The sequence below is a fragment of the Oreochromis niloticus genome, linkage group LG15 (genome assembly GCF_001858045.2).
Source record: "Oreochromis niloticus isolate F11D_XX linkage group LG15, O_niloticus_UMD_NMBU, whole genome shotgun sequence".
Taxonomy (NCBI): domain Eukaryota; kingdom Metazoa; phylum Chordata; class Actinopteri; order Cichliformes; family Cichlidae; genus Oreochromis; species Oreochromis niloticus.
In genome coordinates this window covers 25,972,704-25,995,540 of record NC_031980.2, presented here as the reverse complement: position 1 = coordinate 25,995,540, position 22,837 = coordinate 25,972,704, and the positions used below count along the sequence as shown (strand labels likewise).

General features: G+C 43.8%; 3 protein-coding genes across 3 annotated transcripts; 1 reads left to right on the top strand and 2 right to left on the bottom strand.

Moving 5' to 3' along the window:
- Positions 1-757: 757 nt before the first annotated feature.
- LOC109194775 (stonustoxin subunit beta-like) lies at positions 758-12,471 on the bottom strand. Its single transcript, XM_019345579.2, has 5 exons — positions 12,361-12,471; positions 4,452-4,625; positions 4,166-4,321; positions 2,801-2,847; positions 758-2,137 (listed from the first exon to the last, which is right to left on the bottom strand). The coding sequence occupies exons 2-5, from the start codon at positions 4,481-4,483 to the stop codon at positions 1,530-1,532; spliced, it is 843 nt and encodes a 280-aa protein (XP_019201124.1). The 5' UTR covers positions 4,484-4,625; positions 12,361-12,471; the 3' UTR covers positions 758-1,529.
- Positions 4,633-22,280, top strand: LOC109194754 (fibrous sheath CABYR-binding protein-like). The gene is made up of 3 exons (XM_025899112.1): positions 4,633-5,030; positions 5,115-7,101; positions 22,039-22,280. Exons 2-3 carry the CDS (start codon positions 5,350-5,352, stop codon positions 22,075-22,077), a joined length of 1,791 nt encoding a protein of 596 aa, XP_025754897.1. The 5' UTR covers positions 4,633-5,030; positions 5,115-5,349; the 3' UTR covers positions 22,078-22,280.
- On the bottom strand, positions 14,934-16,428 carry LOC100697253 (C-reactive protein). Its single transcript, XM_003446709.4, has 2 exons — positions 16,070-16,428; positions 14,934-15,697 (listed from the first exon to the last, which is right to left on the bottom strand). Exons 1-2 carry the CDS (start codon positions 16,131-16,133, stop codon positions 15,063-15,065), a joined length of 699 nt encoding a protein of 232 aa, XP_003446757.1. The 5' UTR covers positions 16,134-16,428; the 3' UTR covers positions 14,934-15,062.
- Positions 22,281-22,837: the final 557 nt, after the last annotated feature.

Sequence of the window (22,837 nt, the reverse complement as noted above, 5' to 3'; positions counted from 1 at the left end):
CTCAAGAAGGCACATATACAGGGAACATCTGAATCAGGGGTCTCCACACGTACCAGTACCTTGCTCATGGCCTCCTTTCAAGTAGCTTGCCAAACGGCTAATGAATATTACTTTGAGCACTGGAGTAGTCACTCGGCCAACCAACTTTTTCACTTTTTAGTTCAGTTCAGTTTTATTTATATGGCCAAAAGACAACAATGGTTGTCTCAGTGCGCTTTCTGTTGTAAGGTAAAGACCCTATAAAGTCTTTACGGCGCCCCCTTTGAAATACTTGCATTGTTAAAGTATGGGGAAATACCCGTACTTTAAAATATCCGAGATGTACAGCTGCTACCTTTGATTATTTGAGACTTCATCAAAACTTATGGTTTTGGTTTTGCCTTAATGCCATCTTCTCTCAGTTTTTTGAGAGAATCACTCATGCCTTTGTCTGCCTTTATGACATATGAGGTATTTAACAAATGCACAAGCATTCACAATTAAATAAATATCCATGTTGATCACTGATCACTTTGTTGTGTGATTCAAATGACAACTAGTCACAGATGAGACATTAACTAGGAAAAAACAAAGAGTATTCCCAAAGCTACCTGATGTCAGCAGCCCTCATCTATCAGGAGAAGCTAACTAATGCTAACTTTGTGCTTAAAACCAAACATCCCTCTTAAAGAATTTCCCTGTTGCAATACAGTTAAAACAGCAACTACAAAGCAAAACAAGACAAGTTAACATGTCAGTTACTAGTTAATTTATTCATTCATCTTGAAAGTCATTAACCATAACAGCTGGAGTCAAGTAATCAGCCACACTGCTGGTGACAAATATAAACAACACATATATATGAAAATAAACACAACATATAGACTTTTACTTTTATGTTAATATTATTAGTAAAGCATTAACAGTTTATTCTTGCCCTCATGGAACATTTGATATGTTTAAGCTTTATTAATGATTACTGAATGATTTACAATTTTTGGCACTTTGTAAAACAGCTTTTAACATTACTTGAACTAAAACCTTTAAATGTTTCTTAGATTTATAAAACTGCAACCATTAATTCACAAACATCATAGTCTTTAAAAATAGTTAATCTTGAGATAAAATAGCATGTCAACAGAAAAGGTAAACCCTTTTCTGTTGACATGCTATTTTATCTGAAATGCAAAAGTAATGTGTTTATTATTATTATTGTGTAAACAGTAAACTGTTAAAGTTTACAAAAACATTACAGTTATGCTCCTGCAGTAAACAGCCGTAAAATGGGCACTGCCAACTTTTATATCCAACAGTAATGGTGACATTTAAAAAAGTCTGAGCCCTCCAAAATTTGGCTTCAGCCTGTGATTTTGCACATTTCAGATGTCCCCACATATTTATGTGCTGATATTAGAGATATTAGAGGTTAACAATCAGTGAGTTCAAAGTAAAGTGGTGAGGAGATAAGCATGCAAAGCAAAATCACATCACAACATATCAATCTCAGAATATGTGATTCAAAGCAAACAAAAGAGAAACATCATCCACATTCAGCTTTCATACCATTGACTTGTAGTTTCTGTCTCTTCTAAACAGTCTAGCTCTACAGACTTGTTAGTACACAAAGGAGTCAGAAACACAGATGAGTCACTGGACCACAGTCCAAACCCAGGATACAGAGGTTCAGTGAATGTGGTGCTGAAGGTGTGGAGGTGGATCAGAGTGCCAGAGGAGACTCCGTAGAAGGACAGAGTGCCAGCAGGACAGTCCACATACACCCCTACACTGTGAGAGACTGAGGAGGAGGAGGAGAAGATGGGTGTTTCTCTATTGTTGTGCCAGAATGAGTAACCAAAAGCATCAGAACACATCAGACTCCAGGACTGATCATTTCCCCCAAATTTACAGTCGGCACTGTTTCCTCTTCTTCTGATGCTTTTGTAACTCACTGATATAAAACTGCCTCCTTTCCACTCAACTTCCCAGTAAGAGCGACCAATCAGCCCATTTTTGCACAGAAGCTGTTTCCACCAGTCAAATCTGTCTGGATGATCAGGATATGGCTGCTTGTCCTCCACAACGGTCACCTTCATGTTGTTGTCAGACAGTTTGAGTTTTTTATTTATTGAAGTCGTGTCCACTTTTAATTCACAGAAATCTGATGGAGGGAGAAACACACAGCAGAGATACAGTTTATCATCTGACACATCCAGTGCCTGTTCTTTCATTATGTTCTGTCATTTTATTTATATAAAACTTAATATCACTGTCATCCCTTTCACATACAAGGTCTTAAATAATCAGGCCCCATCTTATCTTAATGACCTTATAGTACCATATCACCCCATTAGAACACTTCGCTCTCACACTGCAGGCTTACTTGTTGTTCCTAGAGTATATAAAAGTAGGATGGGAGGCAGAGCCTTCAGTTTTCAGGCCCCTCTTCTGTGGAACCAGCTTCCAGTTTGGATTCAGGAGACAGACACCTCCCCAGTTCAGCGACTAGAGCCTGAACTTCAACAGGTAACAGCCTCCATTCTACGTGTTTATGTTTTCTAGTAGTCTATCAGTAGGCTCAACGTGTGTGACTATTTTGTGCTCATACATAAATATTAAAAGAAAGCTTGTGTGCTCTCATCAGGATAGGGGTTTGTGTTGGGGTGTGGGATTGTAGCTCATAGGTTTATATTATTAACTGGTAATTATGTGACGAGCATCCGCTTTCTGGTATTTCCTTGCCTGAATTAATGAGCACGCATCAACTTATAGCATAGCGATAAAATTTGGATTTTGCTGATTTGTCATCATTTGTCAAACTTACACTTCCCCAGACCAGGTTTTAACCACTGCTGTCCACCATGGTCGAGCCTGGAGGGAGAAACACAGTAACAATGATTTTCTATTCAACATGAGATTGAAGCGAGATCGATCAACTGTAGACCAGACAACAAACGACGGAGGCCCAGAAAAGTGCAATCAAACGATGAGTTTATTGACAGCGGAGAACAACCATCAGCATATGGCTTATTTGCTCTGACAAAAATACACTGAGTTCTGATTTTATAGCATAGAGGATCACATACACCACATACACGTCAATACAGGTCAAAAATACATTATGTCCAGTCATTGTTTACAGACAAGGGTACATCTTGTACATCTCTAATAACTATGAACAGACATATAACTTCTCTTTTTGATAACACCTTCCTTTTAAGGTAATAACTTCAAGCTTCAGGGCCTCTAAGGGCTAATAATGGACCCTCGTCCTCAATCACTAAGTAGACTGAATTGGCGCAGGTCTCAAATAAGAAGCAGAAGACACTTGGGCCTTCGCTCAGGCCTGCTACTAGATTTATGTGTATTGTAAGCATGCATGCAATTAACCTGCTATGTTCTCATCTTCCCTCAACATGTATCACCTGGACACTCTCACCAGTGAAGCTTAAAACCCTCTTGGATAGAACATCAACTCTAAACAAGCACAGTTATGCATTGTGTATAGAATGAACTCTACCTGTGAATAGAATGAATGTGATGACAAACATATTCAATGCAATATGAACCCTGTAAACAATATTACTGATAAAATAATACTGTAGAACATGTTATTAATGCATTTATCATAAGGCAGATTATATGGCAGCAATAAAAGAATCTCTAAATCCCAACAAGATCTAACTGTTGCACAACATGAAGCCCCAGAGTTTTCCCTGTTCTTCCCAGTTTGACCCAGTTTCATTAGGTAATTATCTTTTATTTGTTCCTTATATCTAAGATTTGTAAGTACATTGTTGTTCTAACTTATCTAAGAAAATTATCAGTGTAAGCCAAGAGTACTGACAGTGTCCACTAACGTCTGTACATGTATAACTACTGGAGTACAAAAGGGTTTTTTTTAATATGCTTCCCCTGGACAGTAGCTATCCACCAATAATGCTGCTAAAACACTAATGCTGCTAAAACAATCCAAGTCCGTCTAGATTTGGATTTATGCAAACCAGTTAAACCCTCCAATATGTGAAATACTGTCCCTGGAAATTAAAAGTTTGGTTTGTTCTAGCTAAAATTCAGAAATACCCAAAATTAGCTCTTCTTTAAGATGATGGCTCTGAGCAAAAAGACATTAAATCAGCAAACAATTAGCCAAAATGGTACTATATGAGCAGCCATGTTCTGTCCATACCTGAGTTTCCAGTGTGGATCTTTGAGTCCCTGCCTCACTTTTAATTTTCCTGGATGATTGTAGCGAAGGTCAAGCTCTTTCAAGTGGGAATGATTTGAGCTCAGAGCTGAGGTCAGGGAAGTACAGCCTTCCTCTGTGATTAGGCAGCCTGACAGGCTGGAAGAAGAAAAATGTCACAAAATGCCACAAAATTCAAGATGTTAAAAGACAATCATACAATTAGAGAATAGAAGAACCAAACAGAACTCGGAACTGTCTGTAACTGTTGAACAACTGCCATCCTGACCTGAGAGTTTCCAGTTTCCAGTTTGGACTCATCAGACCAGCAGAAAGAAGTTTCACTCCTGAATCTTGCAGGTTGTTGTTACTCAGGTCTAGTTCTCCCAGAATACATGTTTCTGAGCTTAGAGCCGAGGACAGAGCTTTGCAAGTTCTCTCTGACAGGTTACAACAACTCAACCTGTAAAACAATTAAAAATGAGCAGCTTTGTTCGATAAAAAGTTTTTGTTTTTGTCACGGACCCGGCTCTGGAGGACTCGGGGGTCCGTGAGCAGGATGGACCATTATTATTATTATTATTATTATTATTATTATTATGGTTATTTGGGGATGTGTGTTTGTCTGCACAATGCTGTGTTATTCTGTGGTCCACTCGTTATATGTATAGGCAGGGTGTGGGTGTATAGGTGTGGCTGTAGGATGGAGGACAGCCACCTGCAGGCCTGATGGGTGTGGCCCTGCTGGAGGACTGGCCACACCTGAAGTCCCTGCCACACACCTGCTGCTGATCAGGGCTCGTCGGGGGAGCTATTTAGGAGAGTGTTGGAGCTCCCACCGGCGCGGGATCATTAAGCTAGACTCCAAGTCAGTGTGTGTAGCATTAGGAAGTACGGATCGTGTGTACGCGCGGGGTCAGTGTTAACGGCTGCTTCTGTTATTGTCCTGCAGGTGGAACGAGGGACCAGAAGGGCAGCACGCACAGGGTGTGCAGAAACACAACTGCCGGGAGCACGAGCACGGACGTCAGAGGGGAACACACACACGGGAGTCTAGGGAGCAAAGGGGGTTTATTGTGCATCTGTTACCTCACTGTAAATAAAGAGCACCGTTTGCATTGCAGAGTACCGCGACTGGGTCCTCCTTTCCCCACATCCCCACGGTCTGCCAGCCAGACCGTGACAGAATGATCCCGCCAAGCATGGACCCAGCGGTCTCTGAGGAGAGGCTCAGGAGGGAGGTTATGGACAGAGTTTATAGACTGTGTGAATTGTGGTGGGAGAAGCCCGCGGAAATGTTGCGTCGCGCCGTGGAGAGGCGGCTGCAGGAGACGCTTTTTAAGTTTCCCTGGCTGATGGACTCCCTCAATGCAGTCGTCCTGGATTTCCTGCTCTCAACCCTCCACCTCCACTCTCCTACTCAGGCTGCTCACCAGCCCGGTCAGCTGGTGGATGCACAGCCTGACACGCCGGCCCCGACGTCTATCCGAAAACGACGTTCGCGCCGCCGGCGTTCCTCACCGCAGCCGAATTTCCGGACGTCTCAAGAGCCGGCTGTGGTGAGTAGTACGGACAGTTTTTCATTTCCCTCACCATCTGTTTGTGTGTCTGCAGTGGACGATGACGCTGCCGTAAGCTGTCTGACAGCGCAAGCAACATCGCCTCGGTCGGAGGTCTCCACACCACTCGCTGCTTCACCATCTGCAGTTGTAGCGCCGCCGTCATCTCATCCGCCTGCAGTCACCCTTCTGCCATCTTCTTCACCGGCTGCTACGTCGCCACCCGGACCTGCCCTGCCCGAGCAGGAGCTCAGCGAGCCGGAGGAGCTCGCACCGCCCGAGCAGGAGCTCAGGGAGCCGGAGGAGCTCGCGCCGCCCGAGCAGGAGCTCAGGGAGCCGGAGGAGCTCGCGCCGCCCGAGCAGGAGCTCAGCGAGCCGGAGGAGCTCGCACCGGAGGAGCTCGCGCCGCCCGAGCAGGAGCTCAGCGAGCCGGAGGAGCTCGCGCCGGAGGAGCTCGCGCCGGAGGAGCTCGCGCCGCCCGAGCAGGAGCTCAGCGAGCCGGAGGAGCTCGCGCCGCCAGCTGGGGAGCCAGTGCCGCAGCAGCTCAGCGAGCCACCTTATACTCCACCTGCAGCTACCGCATCACCATCTTCGCCTCCGGATCAACCATCTGTAGCCACACCGCAGCCGGAGGAGCAGCTCGGCGAGCCGGAGGAGCAGCTCGGCGAGCGGGAGGAGCTCGCGTCACCAGCAGAGGAGCTCGGCGAACGGGAGGGGCTCGCGTCACCAGCTGAGGAGCCTGCGCCACTGCTGGAGGAGCTCAGCGAGCAGGAGCCGGGGCTGGAGCCCTGCGAGCTGGAGCAGGAGCTCGGAGAGCGAGAGGAGCCCGCGCCGCCAGCTGAGGAGCTCAGCGAGCCGGAGGAGCCAGCACCGCTGCCAGAGGAGCTCAACGAGCCGGAGGGACCAGTGTTGCCAGCAGAGGAGCCCGGCCAGCGGAAGACCTCAGCAAGCCGGAGGGACCTCCACGTGTGGTGCGCCCTCCATGCCATCCACGTGTGGCGCGCCCTCCACGCCATCCACGTGTGGCGCGCCCTCCACGTGTGGCGCGCCCTCCACGCCATCCACGTCCAGCGCGTCCACGTCGGCGACCAGCGCTTCATCGGCCATGTGCCACACCTCGCTGTTGCTCGCTGGAGTAGCGCCGCCGTCACTGGACCCGGGGCAAGCCGCCGGAGGAGCAGCAGCGCCGCCGCCGCCGTCACTGGACCCGGGGCAGGCCACCGGAACCGTTTCGCCGCTGCTACCGGACCTGTGGCAGGCCACCGGAGGTGCAGCTCTGCCGCCACTGGATCAGTGGCAGGCCCCCAGAACCGTTTTGCTGCTGCTGCCGGACCCGTGGCCGTCCGCCGGAGCTGCAACGTTGCCGTCATTGCACTAGAGGTAGGCCCCTGAGCTGTTTTGCCGCCACTGCCTAACCCACAGCGGGTCCAGCTTGTTTTGCCGCCCACCAGGTCGGCCACCAGAACTATGTTTGCTGCCACTGGACCGGGGGGTTGGACTATCGAACTGTGTTTTTCTTTTGTTGTTTTGTGGTGGCTGTTTAGCGGAGAGGTTTTGGGACTGGTATTATGGTGGCACTTTTAAGGCAAGCTGGCACAACTCCCTGTCTGCAAAAACATCTTTCAACTGCTCTGCACAGGCCTTTAAAACACGTCCAGGGATGTTATCTGGTCCCACTGCTTTGCGTGGGTTGACACTGGCAAAGGCTTTCCTCACCTCAGCTGTAGACACCTGAAAAACCTGGTCCCCTGATGGCAGTGGGAGTGTTTGTGCCTGGGTGGTACTGTTATCCTCAAACCGTGCATAAAAATCATTCAGTTCTTCTGGTAGCGATCATTCCGCCTTAACGTCAGGGGAGGGGGCTTGTAGTCTGTGTTGGAAGCCCTGCCACAGCCGTTGTGGGTCTTTGTCGCTTTGTCGCTCTTGAAGTGGCTGTCCAATTTTTGTGCATACAGCCTCTTCGCTTCTTTGATCCCCTTTGACAGGTTTGTCCTTGCCAGACTGTAAGCTGCAGTATTCCCAGATTTGAAGGCGTGGTTCTGAGCCCTCAGCAAAGAGCGAACCTCTCCGGTTAGCCATGGTTTTTGGTTGGCTTGCTTCCTGATGGTTTTGACCACTGTCACATCATCTACACTTATTGATGTAGTCGATGACAGACACAGAGTATTCCTGGAGGTCAGTGTTGTTGTTATATGTTGCAGCCTCTCTGAAGATTTCCCACTGGGTGGTCGCAGAACAGTCTGTCAGGGCAGAATTTGCATCTGGTGGCCAAATTCTAACTTCTCTGACCACTGGCTTGTCGTGCTGCACTCTGGGTTTGTAAGCTGGTGTGAGTATAACAGCCAAGTGATCAGAGTTACCAACATGGGGGAGGGCAGCAGCTCTGTAAGAATGCTTGATGTTTGTATACTGTTTGTCTAGTGTATTCTCACCCCTGGTTGCAATGTTCACATGTTGGTAGAATTTGGGCAGAACAGATCTAAGACTTGCCTGGTTGAAATCTCCTGCTGTTATGAAGAAGGCATCAGGATGATCTTTCTGCTGCTCACTGATGTTGTTGTAGAGCTCTGTCATGGCCGCCTTCACGTTGGCATTCGGTGGTATGTAGACAGCTATAATAATAACTGCCGGCAGCTTCCGCGGCATGTAGAATGGCCGGCATTTCACAGTCAAAGTCTCTAGATGTGGCGAGTAGTGAGTTGAGACCACCACAGCATCCTGGCACCACGAGTCGTTTGTGTAAACAACTAGTCCGCCTCCTCTTTGTTTACCAGTCAGCGAGGCTACTCTGTCTGCTCTGTGTAGTGTTAGCCCCTCAAGCATCCGTGATGGTTTCATTTAGCCAGGACTCAGTGAAAATTGAGACGCAGCAGTTCCTCACATTACGTTGAGAAGCTCTCCACAGTCTGATGTAGTCCATTTTATTGTCGAAGGAGCGGACGTTAGCCAACAAGAGTGATGGTACTGCCGGCTTGTATGCATTAGCAGCTAGCCTGGCTTTAGCTCCTCCATGCTTATCCTGCTTCCGCGTCCTGTCACACCGCTTTCTATGTTTCCTCTCGGGTGTTGCTTCAGGTGTAGTCGAGGTTTTCCTCCAGCTTCCTTGGCGTAGGAGTCCAAGCCTACAAGCACACTCAGTAGATTTTTCTCGTAGTGAGAGATATGGTTGTGAGTATTCGGAGAGAATCGTAATTCTAAAAGACACTGCCGCTCATTCACACACTTCTCTTTTACACAGTTTAAGTACTATAACTATAACTATTACTATAACTATTATTATTAATACTGCCAATATTACACAATTGCACTGTTTGGTTGCTAGGAGAAGCCGCCGCAAGCTCTGGTCGCGCCGCCATGTTGGTCAAACCCAACATGGCAACTGATGTAACTCTACTGTTAATTTCGGGGAGTTGTTAGAAATCTGCTGAAGTTTACATCTCCACTGAGGCTAACTAGGAGGAGAAGGATCTATGCTATGACTTATTGTTTACATCCTTTAGGGGGTTTTACATTCAGAGTACTGCATTATAGGTTAGGACAACAGAACAAAAACAAGACAACAGAACAACAAAAATACAGAGGCAGGTACATGATATGGAGTGTGTTAGGAGATTTGATTGATATTGGTAGAAGCATAGAACTTACCACCGTAGCCTTTGATACTGGTCGGATTTGTGTATAGCAGTTAGATTATTTGGCCACTAGAGGGCTCTGTTGACCACCTAATTGCTTATCTTTATTAATTTTGATATATTAGGCCTTTTCTGTTGTTTTGGATATGCAGATATTCCTGCTTTCTGCCTGTTTAAAATGGCACTGTGAGATTTTCTTAAGCCAGAGCATTTAGGTGATCATTTATGTTGTAATTCATTATTGGTGTGTGATGTTGAAAAGTAATGATTGTTATTCTCCCTGTTTTCTTGTTATTTAGAACCACACACATATGCACTCCCATACTCTCACTGAGTATTCCAATTGCTGTACTACTGGCCTGCTGTTAATGTTCATTAAAGTATCTGGAAAGCACTCCCTGTCCCCACTCTCTGACTGGAGTCTTTGTCCCGAGGGAGCTATCGCACCGGCATCTCAGAGATAACTCTCTAACAGGCTGTCTGTGACGTGTTGTTTGCTAAACTCAGTAGCTTGCATCATTTCTGTGGAGGTGAGGTGATTCTATACATTGTTTTATTTTTTTTTAACTTGAAGTTTAATTGTTCTAGTTATACAGCATAAAGAGGACATAGTGTATTACACACTCACAAGGTAACTCACATTTCTCCAGATGATGCTTGGCTATTAAAAGCCAAAGCTGAGTGCACAGACACTGAGCTGGTTACAGGAGAGACTGCTGTTTGCTGGTGGAGCCTGACAGAAACAAAACCAGAATCAGACTCGACTGTAGGTGTTTGTCACACATCCTGAGTTTTGTGGTATTTTGTATCTTTTAGTTGTTGAGTATTTTTGTTCCAGCGAATAAAGCTGCGTCTTTCAGTTAATCTCTTTGTGAGGACGTGGATTTGCAGCCATGTTGCAGTCTGTCATTAAGCCTGTGTACTTAAGGACCTGTTCTGTCCAGTCAACATACGCTGTCAGATCGGCATACACTTTGACTTTATGAGCTGTATGAAACCCTGACTTGTCGTCTCTACGCTGAGATGACGGAGCGCCCCGGCTGTCAGACTTTAGTCTTTCCAGTATGTAATCCTCTCTCCTCACTTGCTTCCCAGTTACCCAGTTCAGTTCAAAGTTGGTCAATTACCCGTGCCTCCTCTGCAATCAGCTCAATACTGCAGAAGCAAAGTCCTGGCTGCCCACCTGCAGCTCCTCCAACACGATTATCATCCACTCTAGCAAGTAAGGCCTCAGAGACCTTTAACTGTCTGCCTTCACAAATCATCATAATCAGCTGGACAGTGCTAATAATCTGATTTCTTCCTCCTGAGTTTGCCTAATGGAAAAGACCCTGGTTCTACAGGGTTAGGGTTCAACTGAAATGTATTTACACAGCGCCATATCACAACAAGACCTGCCTCAAAGGACAAAGCCAGGACAAAGACACGCTGTGAAAGAGAGCCAGAGATTAATAATAGCTAATGATTAATTATTGTCAATGAGCTGCTCCTTTGTCAAAATAAACTCTTATCTGTGGTCTGAGTCTGATCTTTGGGTCACTGCAAAGACAAACTTATTCTGTTTCAAACCAAGGCAAAGAGCTTCCATTCACGAAGGACACACCCCTGGGTCCAGGTCCAGGTTCTGTTTCTGGTCCAGGCTGTTTCTGGTCCAGAATATTTAGATCCATTCTGTTGCTGTGTACTTTAATACACACACACACACACACACACACACACACACACACACACACACACACAGGTTTGAGTGTGGATAATGATGTAACAGTGATATGAGTGCTGAGTTGTGACCTGGAGAAGAGTCCTGACAGTCAGGGATGGTCCTTGCACCTCTGGCAAGCATCTGTTTCCTACACAGTCAGGATTTAACATGTGACCACTACAGTCACAATTCAAATACTGTAAAATAAAAATGCGGGTAGATTTACTTTGGCGTTTATTTTGTTGTCCTTCTGTCATTTTTTCATGTTGCCCACATTTTCTGATAAAGCGGTATGAGAACAACACACAGTGAAGAAGTCAGAACTTTTCATACACTAATTAAAACTCAGAAACCCGTCCTTTACAGAGTTACTGAGACTCTGCTGTGGACTAAACTGTGGTCTGTGAAAAATACACTTGTGCTGTCGACAGGTTTGATATTGAACAGTGTGTGCCAGAGGTGCACATCCAATCCTGATGAAAACCTCTGAATCCTGGTTTTATCTTTAACTTCTTCCATAGAGACGACCTCCCCCATACCATTAATAACAGGCTTTGACACACAAATAAAGATGTGGTTTCTGGGTTTTTTCCAATGGTAGCTGCACAGACAGAGGCTACCCTCGCTGATACTAATACAAACCCACACACTGTGTCCTATAACAGGGCCTGAAATATGGTTCAGAAAAGAACTTCACGGGTAACAAGACCTCTTACATTCTTGACTTATAGAGCTTTGCATGGACTGGCACCAGCCTGCATCTCTGATATGCTACAGCCCTATGTCCCTAGCAGGTCCTGAGATCATCTGATCAGGGCTTACTTGCTATAAAATAGACTAAGATGAGAACTAAGGGTGATAGAGCTTTTGCCACTGTGACCCCTAGACTGTGGAACTCTCTCCCCCTAACTCTCTAAGAACTGTGGACTCAGTAGTTTTTTTTTTTTTTAAACCCCTCAAAACTCACCTTTTTAAAACTGCTTTTGGTTCATTTTTGCCTGTTTTATATTGTCTGTTTTACCTTTTTATAATACAATAAGTTTAAGCTGCTCCAAAGTGTCAAACCAGTTCAGCCATTCCTGGCATTTTTCACCACTGACTCAAACTCAGACTACAGTCACGCTGTCCACAACACTGACCACCAAAATACAAATCCCTCATTCTGAAATCAGTGTTCTCAGATTCAGATTCTTCACTGGATTAATACTGACGAGCCCACGCAGCCAGTCAGCATTAGGAAGCATTCATGCTGTACAGTGAGAGTGATCCACACACATGTTCACATTTCTCTGGAAGGATTCTCACCTGCTGAACTCACCTTAGGTCAGTTTCCAGGCACTTTACAGCTTCCTGTGTGGACAAAACATCTGGAGAGAAGCAGTTGCTCGTTCTCCTCGTCAATCCTGGAGTCTGTGAGTGTTTGATCTTAACACAGTGTCACATGCTCATAACCTCAGAGAAACATCAGATGTCAAAACCAGTCTAACCTGTGAGGAAAGACCCGGTCAGGGTCAGAGAGTGCACACATCAGATGATGTAATTCAGCGGTCTCTCCAACAGATGGAGCGAACTGATGATCTGATGAGTTCTGAGTTCTTTGGATTCACGTGGAAACAGCCAATCAGCATCAGAGTAAAATGACAGCCAGTCACAGGGCATGAGGACCACAGTCAACGTTTCTTCTTCTTCACTTTCTCCAGTTTATGCTCCAGTGAGCATCTAGACTGGATTAAATACATTTTAGACATGAAGTTGAAAGATGTCATGGACTAACTCACCACCAGAGGTCTCTCTGTCTCCCTGTATGACTGACATGATGAGGGCCTCTAAAGTGTGAAACTCGCCCTGTGACAAACTGTCCAAGACGTCTGAGCTCCAGCGTTTGTGACTGAAAATCAAAGGTTTTGAGTGTGGGTGTTACTGAGCACTGATTTGCAGGCACGTCTTGTTCTCTAAAACCTAAAGAATATGGATTTGATCAACTGGTCCCTCAACGCAATTGACACCCTTTTCTCAATGAGAATCGTGGGTTCGGGAGAGCCCGATTGTCCTGGAGGGACCACTGTTGGGCAAGTTACTTTGAAAAAGTACTAATTACTTCTTCAAAAAAGTAACTGGGTTAGTAACTGAGTTACAAGATTATAAAAGTAATTAATTACTAGGAAAAGTAACTATTGCGTTACTTTAAAACAATGTTTAATCCTCTGGGATCCAGGGTATAATTGGCCGTTTTTGACTACTTTTGATTTTACCTCTACATTTCACCTTTAAAAACTATTTACTTTGCCTTGTTTGGTATCATTCTTTTCAGCAAAACCTCACATGTCTGAATTTACAGTTATGTTTTCATTTTGACATACTGTATTAACATAACTGATCTAAAATCAGACAAAAAACATAAAATCCGAGTAGAAAAAGTTATATTTTTTACTGTAACAATCACAAACTACATACTCCAACACGCTAAACGTCACAATTCTCTCACATCTCAAAACTCGCGCTCACTCTCTCTTTTTTCTGCTCTCTTTCTTTCTTTCTCTCTTTCTCTCTCGCCTTCACTCCAAAAACTTCCCCCTCTTCTTAAACACCCAAATGTCATGTTGCCATATCATTTTTTGATTGGTCGACATTGTATATTTTTCCACCAACAAGAAAGGGGTGTTTTTTGTTTTGTCTTGTTTTTTTTATTTTTTGGTTATAAGCAGAGAGTGCTTGCTTGCGCTGTCCTTAGACAGTAAACGTGACAACAGTATTCAGGAAAAAACCCAGCGTATATATTGTTTATCATTGTTTATCTGGTTTTGTTTATCTTGTTTTAATTTAAAAACTGGTATATAGCACCTTGTTGCTTTGTCATCTTGAAGTGGTCATATGATTGGTTTACCACGACTACTTTATTCTTCCTCAGCCAAACAGCAGCACCCATACGATTGTTTTGCCCCCTAGCTCCAGGTGTTGTGCCAAAAAGTGATCGTCTGCCAGAAAGTGATTGCTGTCCGCGGGAGCGCACGCAGCTACTTAAAGCTGTAGCGCTCAGATTACTTACGTAGTTAGCTACTTCCGTACAATTGATATAATGAGTGGTAAGCTGACACAGCTTCAACCGTCTGTTTGTTGAAAAATAGTAACGCGACCGCACCGCATTTTCTTGTCAGTAACGGTAACGGCATTGTAACGATAGAAATAGTAATTAGTTAGATTACTCATTACTGAAAAAGGTAACGCCATTAGTAACGCTATTACTTACAACGCCGTTATTCCCATCACTGGGAGGGACATTTCCTGCTGGATACACGATGGACTGGTGGCAGAAGTGATGCTTTGTTTGCCTCAATTGAGGACATATAAGATTTATACCTACAGGACTGTTTACTTTTGCTAAACAGGGTGAAGGGAAACTCTCTCAGTTGAACACAGGATACATACACATGCACACACACACACGTATACAGACACTGACATACACTCCCCTCAAATCTCCTACCAGGAGCTCAGTCTGAGTAGAGTTGTCTTTTAATCTCCTCCATCCCCTATTGTGCTGTACATTGTTTTTCTTTAAGCTACCTGTTCTGACCTGTCTCCCTGATGTGATGTTTGTGTTACATATGTATGGTCAGAAGAGATCCAGTTTTGCTGCAGGCAACTGCAAGTGACAAATAAAGCTTCATCGTCATCATAATCTAGCTGGCATTAGCTCATAGCTTAGCTCTCACTAAATGGCAGCAGCCAAATGCTAACCCTGAGGCTTTTAAATGCATAATCTTCAGTGTGCAGGTGTGACCATATAGCAGTAACTTCGTTTACCTCCCCTACATGTGACATGCTGACTGGATTATGTTGATGTAAATCTTGTGAATAAATAAATGAAGCTGAGCAGAATGAGACATCAGAACTTTAATTGATCTGGAAACGATGACACAGAATCAGCCAGCATGAAGCATCCACAGAGTGGCTGCTGTTTCATAAAAAGTTGAAACTTGAAGCCCGATGCTCACAGTAAGAACACTTTACTGACAGACTGGTTCCTCAAAATCTGCGTCCTGGATGGAGACGTTCCCTGACACCTCAAAGTTCAGGTTGTTCCAGTTGAGGAGGTTTCCTGGAGAGAAGGAGCCCTGATTCATGTAGGACCTGAGGTCGCACGCAGACACCACCCGGTCCCACATGTGCAGGTCGGTAATGTCACCTTCAAATGAGTCATTCCTGTCAAACCCACCTCCGTACGCATCCTGCTCCTGACCGACAATGATGCTCAGATCACCACGGACCAGATAGTTCTGTCCTACCAACTTCTGTGAGGTTCGAAGTCCGTTCAACCAGAGCTGGGTCAGCCCGGTCCGAGAGTCCCAGGTCCAACAGACCGAGTTCCAGTCCATCCTGTTGGTGGGTAGCTTTGTGAAGACGTAGGTGTCGTCGCCCGCGTGGACCTTGTAGGACCCCTCAGCATCTTTATTTAGCATCAGAGCATTTGAGTGGTCTCGGGTGGCCAAAGAGAAGAGCCCCTGCATCCGGTTCAGCTGGGAGAAGAAGCGAAGGCAGACAGTCATGACAGTGATCAAGCGGGTGTTAGCACGAAGAGCAACGCGGGGCTGGTTTACACTTTTGGGGTCGCTGGGAAATGTGAACTGTTTCCCCGACAGATCTGCAGGGGGAAAAAAAGGAGACAGGATGAACTCACAGAGCTCCTGGTTATCTAGAGCAGCTCTGTGATGAAAAAACTTGTGAGCTTTACCACTAAAATAAGCATAAAACAGCGGCAACAACAACAGCATAAATACATAAAAACAGTTCAGTGGAAAAAAAAACAGCTCCATAAGCTGACACAAACAAAAGAATTCAAAAGAAAAGAGAGAGTGGAATAAACTCAATGAGCGGAAGCTGTGAACTAATCAGATGTCCGTTAAAGCTAAAATCAGTCTGAACTCAGATCAGTGAAACTGAGACGTGCTTTAAAGACCAAGATTGAGGAGCATGATTTAATGGCGTCACTCACGGTCATTTGGCCGTTTCTTACCTCGAACCTCACTCCTTCCGACAGTCCAGAGAAGGATGAAGAGCAGCATCGATGAGGACTCCATGATGATGATGATGAGAAACAAGAGGACTTCCACTGGAGCTGTGGTGTATGAAGATGGTGTTGGTGGTTATTGTGGTTTCAGTGTCTTTTACACCTGCTTAGAAAATAAATGGCTCGTTTAAATGATGCAGTTACTGTTTTTAAAGAGATATCACTGCTTTTCTGACAGCTGAAGAGTCGGTGCTTTATCCAATAATAAGGTGTAACTAACAATAATGCACTGAATACTGCAGCAGTGGTGCTTCTCTTTGTCTTGTCTCCTTTGAGCAGAAACAGTCTGACAGGAGAAATCATGATTCTCATTCTTATTCCTTTGTGGTTTAGTTTCCAACCATCTAACCTTATTTCATCATCCAATCACAGCCAACCATCCAAGTCTCCCACACTCAGCAACTTTTTCACTTTTTCTGGAGAAAGCAGAAGGGTGAGACTTCCTGTTTTTGTGATTTCTAAATGTTGGACTACTTTCCTGAAATGTTTGAGGAGTCAGCAGTTTTTGTGTTGTTTCTTCATATCTGTGCAGCACAATACAGGATGATACAGGCCAATACTTTAAAGACAACCTCACATGAGCTGTTGCTCAGGAGGAAGAGCAGGTTGTCTATCAGTCAGTGCGTTGGTGGATCGACACTTACAGTAAGCAGCTTTAGTGAAGATTACAAATGATCTTCTTATGGCCTCTGACAGTGGACTCATCTCTGTGCTTGTCCTGCTGGACCTCAGTGCAGCGTTCGATACTGTCGACCATAATATTCTATTAGAGTGATTAGAGCATGCTGTAGATATTACAGATACTGTGCTGCAGTGTTTTGTATAATATCTATCCAATAGAGTCCAATTTGTTCATTTAAATGGAGAATCCTCTTCACACACTAAGGTTAATTATGGAGTTCCACAGGTTTCAGTGCTAGGACCAATTCTGTTTACAATATACATCATGCTTCTCTTAGACAGTACCATTAGAAGGTATAGCATACATTTGTTTAGAAACTAAACAGAAACTAAACGATCTAATAAGAACTCATAAGCACAAGAAAACCAAACATAAACCCCTCAGAGAATCTAACCCAATGTAGAATATCATTTCAACTAGATTCAAACAGTCCAAACACAAACCTGACATCAGAGACCCAGGCCCATGAAAGAAATACAGCAGAATGATCCCTTAATGGTCAAACTAAACTTTCTGAATGTGATTGTGATGCACGTAGTTTCTCTCACACTTGGGATGAGTCTGTGTTCACAAGCCCGTCTGTGTGCTGCATGTCTTCATTTAAACCTCTGATCGTGTTGGTCATTTAGAGTGTAGCTCAGGAGGAAGAGCAGCTCACATAGTAATTGGAACTGTGGTGGTTCACTCCCCGTCTGCTTTAGTCTACATGCCTCAGGCAAAATACTAATCCCGAGTTGCTGATTGTGTGTGACTGCACATAGAAGAAAGTGCCTGAGTGAGTGAGGCTTTGAGTATATAACAATGAGTCACTTTACTCAACTCAGTCTGAACCTGTGATGAGTTCAGCTTTACCACCACTCTGATCAGCTGAGACAAGGTCTGACAGATAATTTCACAAACAGGAAGAACAAGAGGAAGTTTGGGTGTGACTGTAGGCAAGAGGCACCTTAACCTCAGCCTGCAGGAGAAGCCCTGGTTCATTGAAAAGTGCATGAACAGCTGGAGAACACGTCTGTCCTGTTCCAGCACTCGCACACAGACAGCTTCCTGCAGCAGAGCTTTAAAGAGGACATGAAACACTACACATATAAAGGCTAAGCAGTAGGGGGCTGTTAGCTGTAATGTTTGGGGTTAGTAAAGAACTTTACTAGCAGACCCTGTTTGAGTCCAAACACTTCAGCTTTTAAACTGTTATGTTGTAAACATAACAGGATGTATTTGGGAACAGAAAGATTATTTTATTGGATAAAATAGCACTGATCACATCAGCCGATTGCACCGCTCGCTGCTCTCGGCCAGAGGAGGAAAAATCACTTCCTTCCTGGTAACCACCAGTCACCTGACTCAAACAGGCTCTCCTCCAAACAGTGCTCAATCATAGAGTGCTTTACTAATGAGAACATTACGGCTAACATGGAGTTCAGGAGACAGTGTAGTTGACACTCTTGTATTATCAGGCAGGTAAAGATTCAGCTCAGACAGCTGTGGACTGTGTCAGGCAGTGTGCACACGGAGAAGTGAAGTTCGATTCATAATTCAAAGTATACATTAGACCAGGGGTCTACATGCAAACTTGCTGAGGGATTGGCTGTGTTAGTTCAGTGAGAGAGTCAAGAATTAATGTCTGCATTTTTATATTGTTAAATACAGACAAAATGATAGAAGTGCTGCCATGTAGAGAAAGAGAGGACCAGTGTGTTTATTTGGTAGTTAAATGAAAGGCTTCAGTTAGCTAAGAGTGAAAAAAAAAAGTCTTGTTATACAATATTTGAAATTTAAAAAAACAAAAAACAAACAAACGCTACATTGTAGGAAATATTTGTGGGTGTTTTCTTGCTTGTTTATTTTGTACTACTTGAACACTAAAGTGGCCCTCCAATGAGACAACGGTGCCAGCAGTGGCCCACAGCTCCTCTAAGTTTGGCACTCCTGTATCAGACCCATGAAAACAGGAAATATTTGTGATTGGCTGTTGATAGCGAGCTGCTGTGGTTTACACTGGGCGTTCTCCTCGGGGTCCTCCCCTATGGCAACGATCTTCTTATCTTACACTTGTAACCAGACATGTTTTATTTTCATGCTGATGTCTGTTTTAACTGATACAATGAAGTCTCTGTTGTTGACTAGAGCACCCTGTTATCATACATCCAAGGCTAAGCAGCTGTCCTGTCTCAGACTGTGCTGTGTAAACTAAGCTTCCTGCTACAGACACAGACAGTAAAGTTGACAGTATATCCTGCTTTAACATAAACTCACTGCCTCAGTACTACAGTGATCCCCTTACTCTGTTTACTTTCCTCTGAGCTAGCTTAGCTAACATAAACTAATGTGAGTCTGTTAGCCAACCACATGACGTCACGCTCCGTACTGACAGAAGATGGCGCTAAACATGGTTTTAAACTTTAAGCTCTTGTTTCTTAAAGCCAGCGTCACAGACTAAGTTATGTCTGTGTGAGTGTCTGTGATGCTGGGGTAAATGAGGTTTTATGTGTTCAGTGTTTCATGTCCCCTTTAACTGCAGATTCGAGCTGTTTGTGGTGCAGAGTGTGACCGTTTGTTCAATTCTGTTTGACAGGTCTGTCAGGAAGTTGATTCTCTGATAAAAGCTGTAACGTGTGAGTGATCTGACTTTGCTGTGCGTCTGTGAGCTCGTATTAGCCTGCGACCTTGGGCAATCTATCACAGCTCAAGGCTTATTGACTCTGTGACATCACGACTGAGCACCGCCTTGAGCCTCTGTTTCCTTTGTGCTCATTGGTTCAGGTGTCACTTGCTCTGCAAGCAGCTCTGCAAGCAGCTCTGCAGTCACACAAGGCTTCTGTCGTGCTCTGAGTCGAAAGTCTTTCCCCTGATAAACCCTCCAGATTATAATTTAAAACATTCTGACACAAAAGCAAATCCCCAAACTGAAAATAAAAAGAAGCTGGTATGTCACATGATCCTCATCTGGGAATCAAAAGCAAAGCAGAAAAATATTTGTTGAACCTCAGAAATGTTTCAGCTTCACATCAAACTACAGACCCGGAGGCTGGTTTTATTAACGACGTGGGCAGGAACTGAGGCCATCTATGGGCAGAACTTTTTGCCATCAGAAACGGAATTTGAATAAGTTAAATTTGAATTTGAATTGCTTGCATTGAATCTGAGTTGTAACTTGAATAAAAGCTTTTTAAAACTGAATTTGAATTAGCTTAATTTGAAATTCAATTTATTGGTTTGAAAATGATCATCACTAAATTGAAATTTAATTTTATATTTTGAAAAGGAATTCATTTGTGTTGAAACTGTATTTTATCCTTTAAAAATGTAGCTCTCGAATAATTTCAGTTTCACTCTCACCATTCAGTTTCAGTTCTACAATTCAATTTCAGTTCCAAAATTCAGTTTTTGGGACTTACATCTGGTTCCAGTTCCAGAGTAATCGAGCGCAGATTAATAGAACTACATTTTACCAGCAGACCGAAAGTGTTACTGACGGGAATTTACAGCATCTTGAGCTGCATTAAGACTTCAGAAGTCATTCGTCATGTCGAATGACCAGCGGATAAACTCTTAGATTGGTAATAAATGTATTACATGTATAAGAACAAGTGTTTTATGTTAACAAATGACAGCCGTACAGTAGGGTGACCATATTTTGATTTCCAAAAAAGAGGACACTTAGCTCAGTCATGAAGAACTTGCCTAAAGAAACATATTTAACATATTTAAACGATGCCTTCTCTGTGTGGTTAATGAATTATGAAATAAAATATGTCATATAGGCTTTTACAAGTCAACAAGTGCAAAAAAAAAAACATAAAAAGAGAGAGACCGGCCCACCAGGTATTATAAGAAAAGCCATAAAGCCTTTGAATGAAAACAAACGCTGTTGTGACAGTGGTGTACACTGTCTTGTTGGTATATGTATGATTTCTATACATTTTACATCAGATGAAAACTTTGGTTGTAAGATTCAGATAATTATTTATTAAAAGCTAGACATTTTAAATGAGAATAAGAAAGAAAAGTATTTCTTTGTGCCCCCTTTCCCTGTTAATGTCCTACCTGGCCCCCTGGCAAAACTTTGCTAGACCCGCCCCTGCACAGTTACCAGCTGTCAGCTACATAGAAAAGGATGCTGGTGTTATTTGTCTCTCAGAAACAGTTCATTACTTCCCTTCAACTCATTCATGTCACCTAAAAGGTAAACCTGTTTCTCCATCACCTGTTCAGCTCTGATGATTCAGTAAGGATATATCCTGGTTTCATCTTCATGTTTCCCTCTCACCACATATCCAAACTGATATCAAATCACTGTCAGTAACATCATAGCACCCACCCAGCTGTATAGAAACTCCGTCATGCTAGCTAGTACGCATTACCAGTTATTGTAACTGACTGTAAAAAGTCAGCACAACGAAAATATGCCCCGGTATGCCCGATGGCCAGTCCAGCTATGATCGGTACGAGGGAAATTTCTTTTGCAGTTCGTCTGAAAAGAAGCACTTGCGCTTTGGGATCTTTTAAACATCATTAGGCGCGTTGCTGCACGCTGTCAGTCCCGTCTGTGAGTGCAGAACAAGCGCTCACAAAGCAGCAGTTCGGGGATGACGTCTCACACATGGGTCCTCTGTCGGAATATAGGAAAACGCGGACATTTTTATCAATCTCAAAAATCCCCCCGGACGCCCTGGACAGAACGTGAAAAGTGGACATGTCCGGGGGAAAGAGGACGGTTGGTCACCCTACCGTACAGTAACTTTTACGCTTATTGTAGCTGTTAGCTAAAAACGCTAATTTAGCGTAGTTTGCCCTGGGTTCAACTTTGACAAATATGATCGACTGTTTCTAGTAGAATTCCAAAGTTGTCATCTTGTACCCTCTCAGAGCCCCGTAGGCTTGTAGAGACCCCCTACAGTAGGGAAACATGCAAATGAATCCAAGCCATTGTATTTTAGGTTTATTTATGTCTTAAACAGCATCCCAACTCTATAGCTAACTTAATAACTTTAGCTTAAGTGAATAGTTAGTCTAATTCATTAGTGCAGCATTACTGGATCACCTCTGTTTGAAGTCATTTGATATGATATGTGACTATCACTGTGTTTGACTACCGTAATAATTCTTAGGTTACTAAGTGCATGCTTAATTAGCTGTTTGTTTTTTTTAAACATACTGCTCCATTGTTATGTTTGTCAGGCTGAAGTTGTCGGGTCATCAAGGCACCTCCTAAATCTACCATCTTTTACAGGTGTTTTGTGCCAGAAATGGAGTGTCCACTGAAGACTGAAGATACTGAATCTCTACGCCATGCCATTGAGCTGTCTTGTGCGTTCATCTAGACAAGAGACATTTACTTGACCACTCTCACATGCTCTGTACCTACATCACCATACCTGACAGTCATAGCTTGGCCCATCAGAGGGTGAAATCATAAGTATGTGTTATTTTGCAAAGTGCTCTCTAGGGTTCCTAAATAAAATATGGCATTGAGGTCATTTTTTTAAAATTCTTTTTAATAATCCCTTCTTCTGAAATATAAGACCTCTCCTGGTTTTAATGGCACTTTGGATTTCCTTACTTTCTGTTCCACTCCCAACCCCAAATAGATGCTGACAAGCTGACACAGTAACATGGAAGAGGGAAAGAAGTTGGCAAGGACTAATAAAAATAAACCTAATGCCTAACAATGAAAAATATAAAATAAGAACAATAATAATAATAATAATAATAATAATGATAATAACAAAGGTAAAAGATGAAGTAACACAAGTTTTCTTTAGTTTTTTGTTTATTCCAGATGACCATCTGTGACATGTGATGACAAACACCATAATTGAAGGCCTTTGTCATCACATGCTTAAACTCATCATATATTTCTTGCATATGCTGAACAGGCAGTCAGGCCTGCTGTAACTGTTGGGTAGAAAACTGCATGAACACCATACGGCAGGAGTCTATAAATTCCAGTCCTCGAGGGCCGCTGTCCTGCAACTTTTCCATGTGTCGCTGTTGCAACACACCTGAATACGATTAGTAGGTCATTAGCA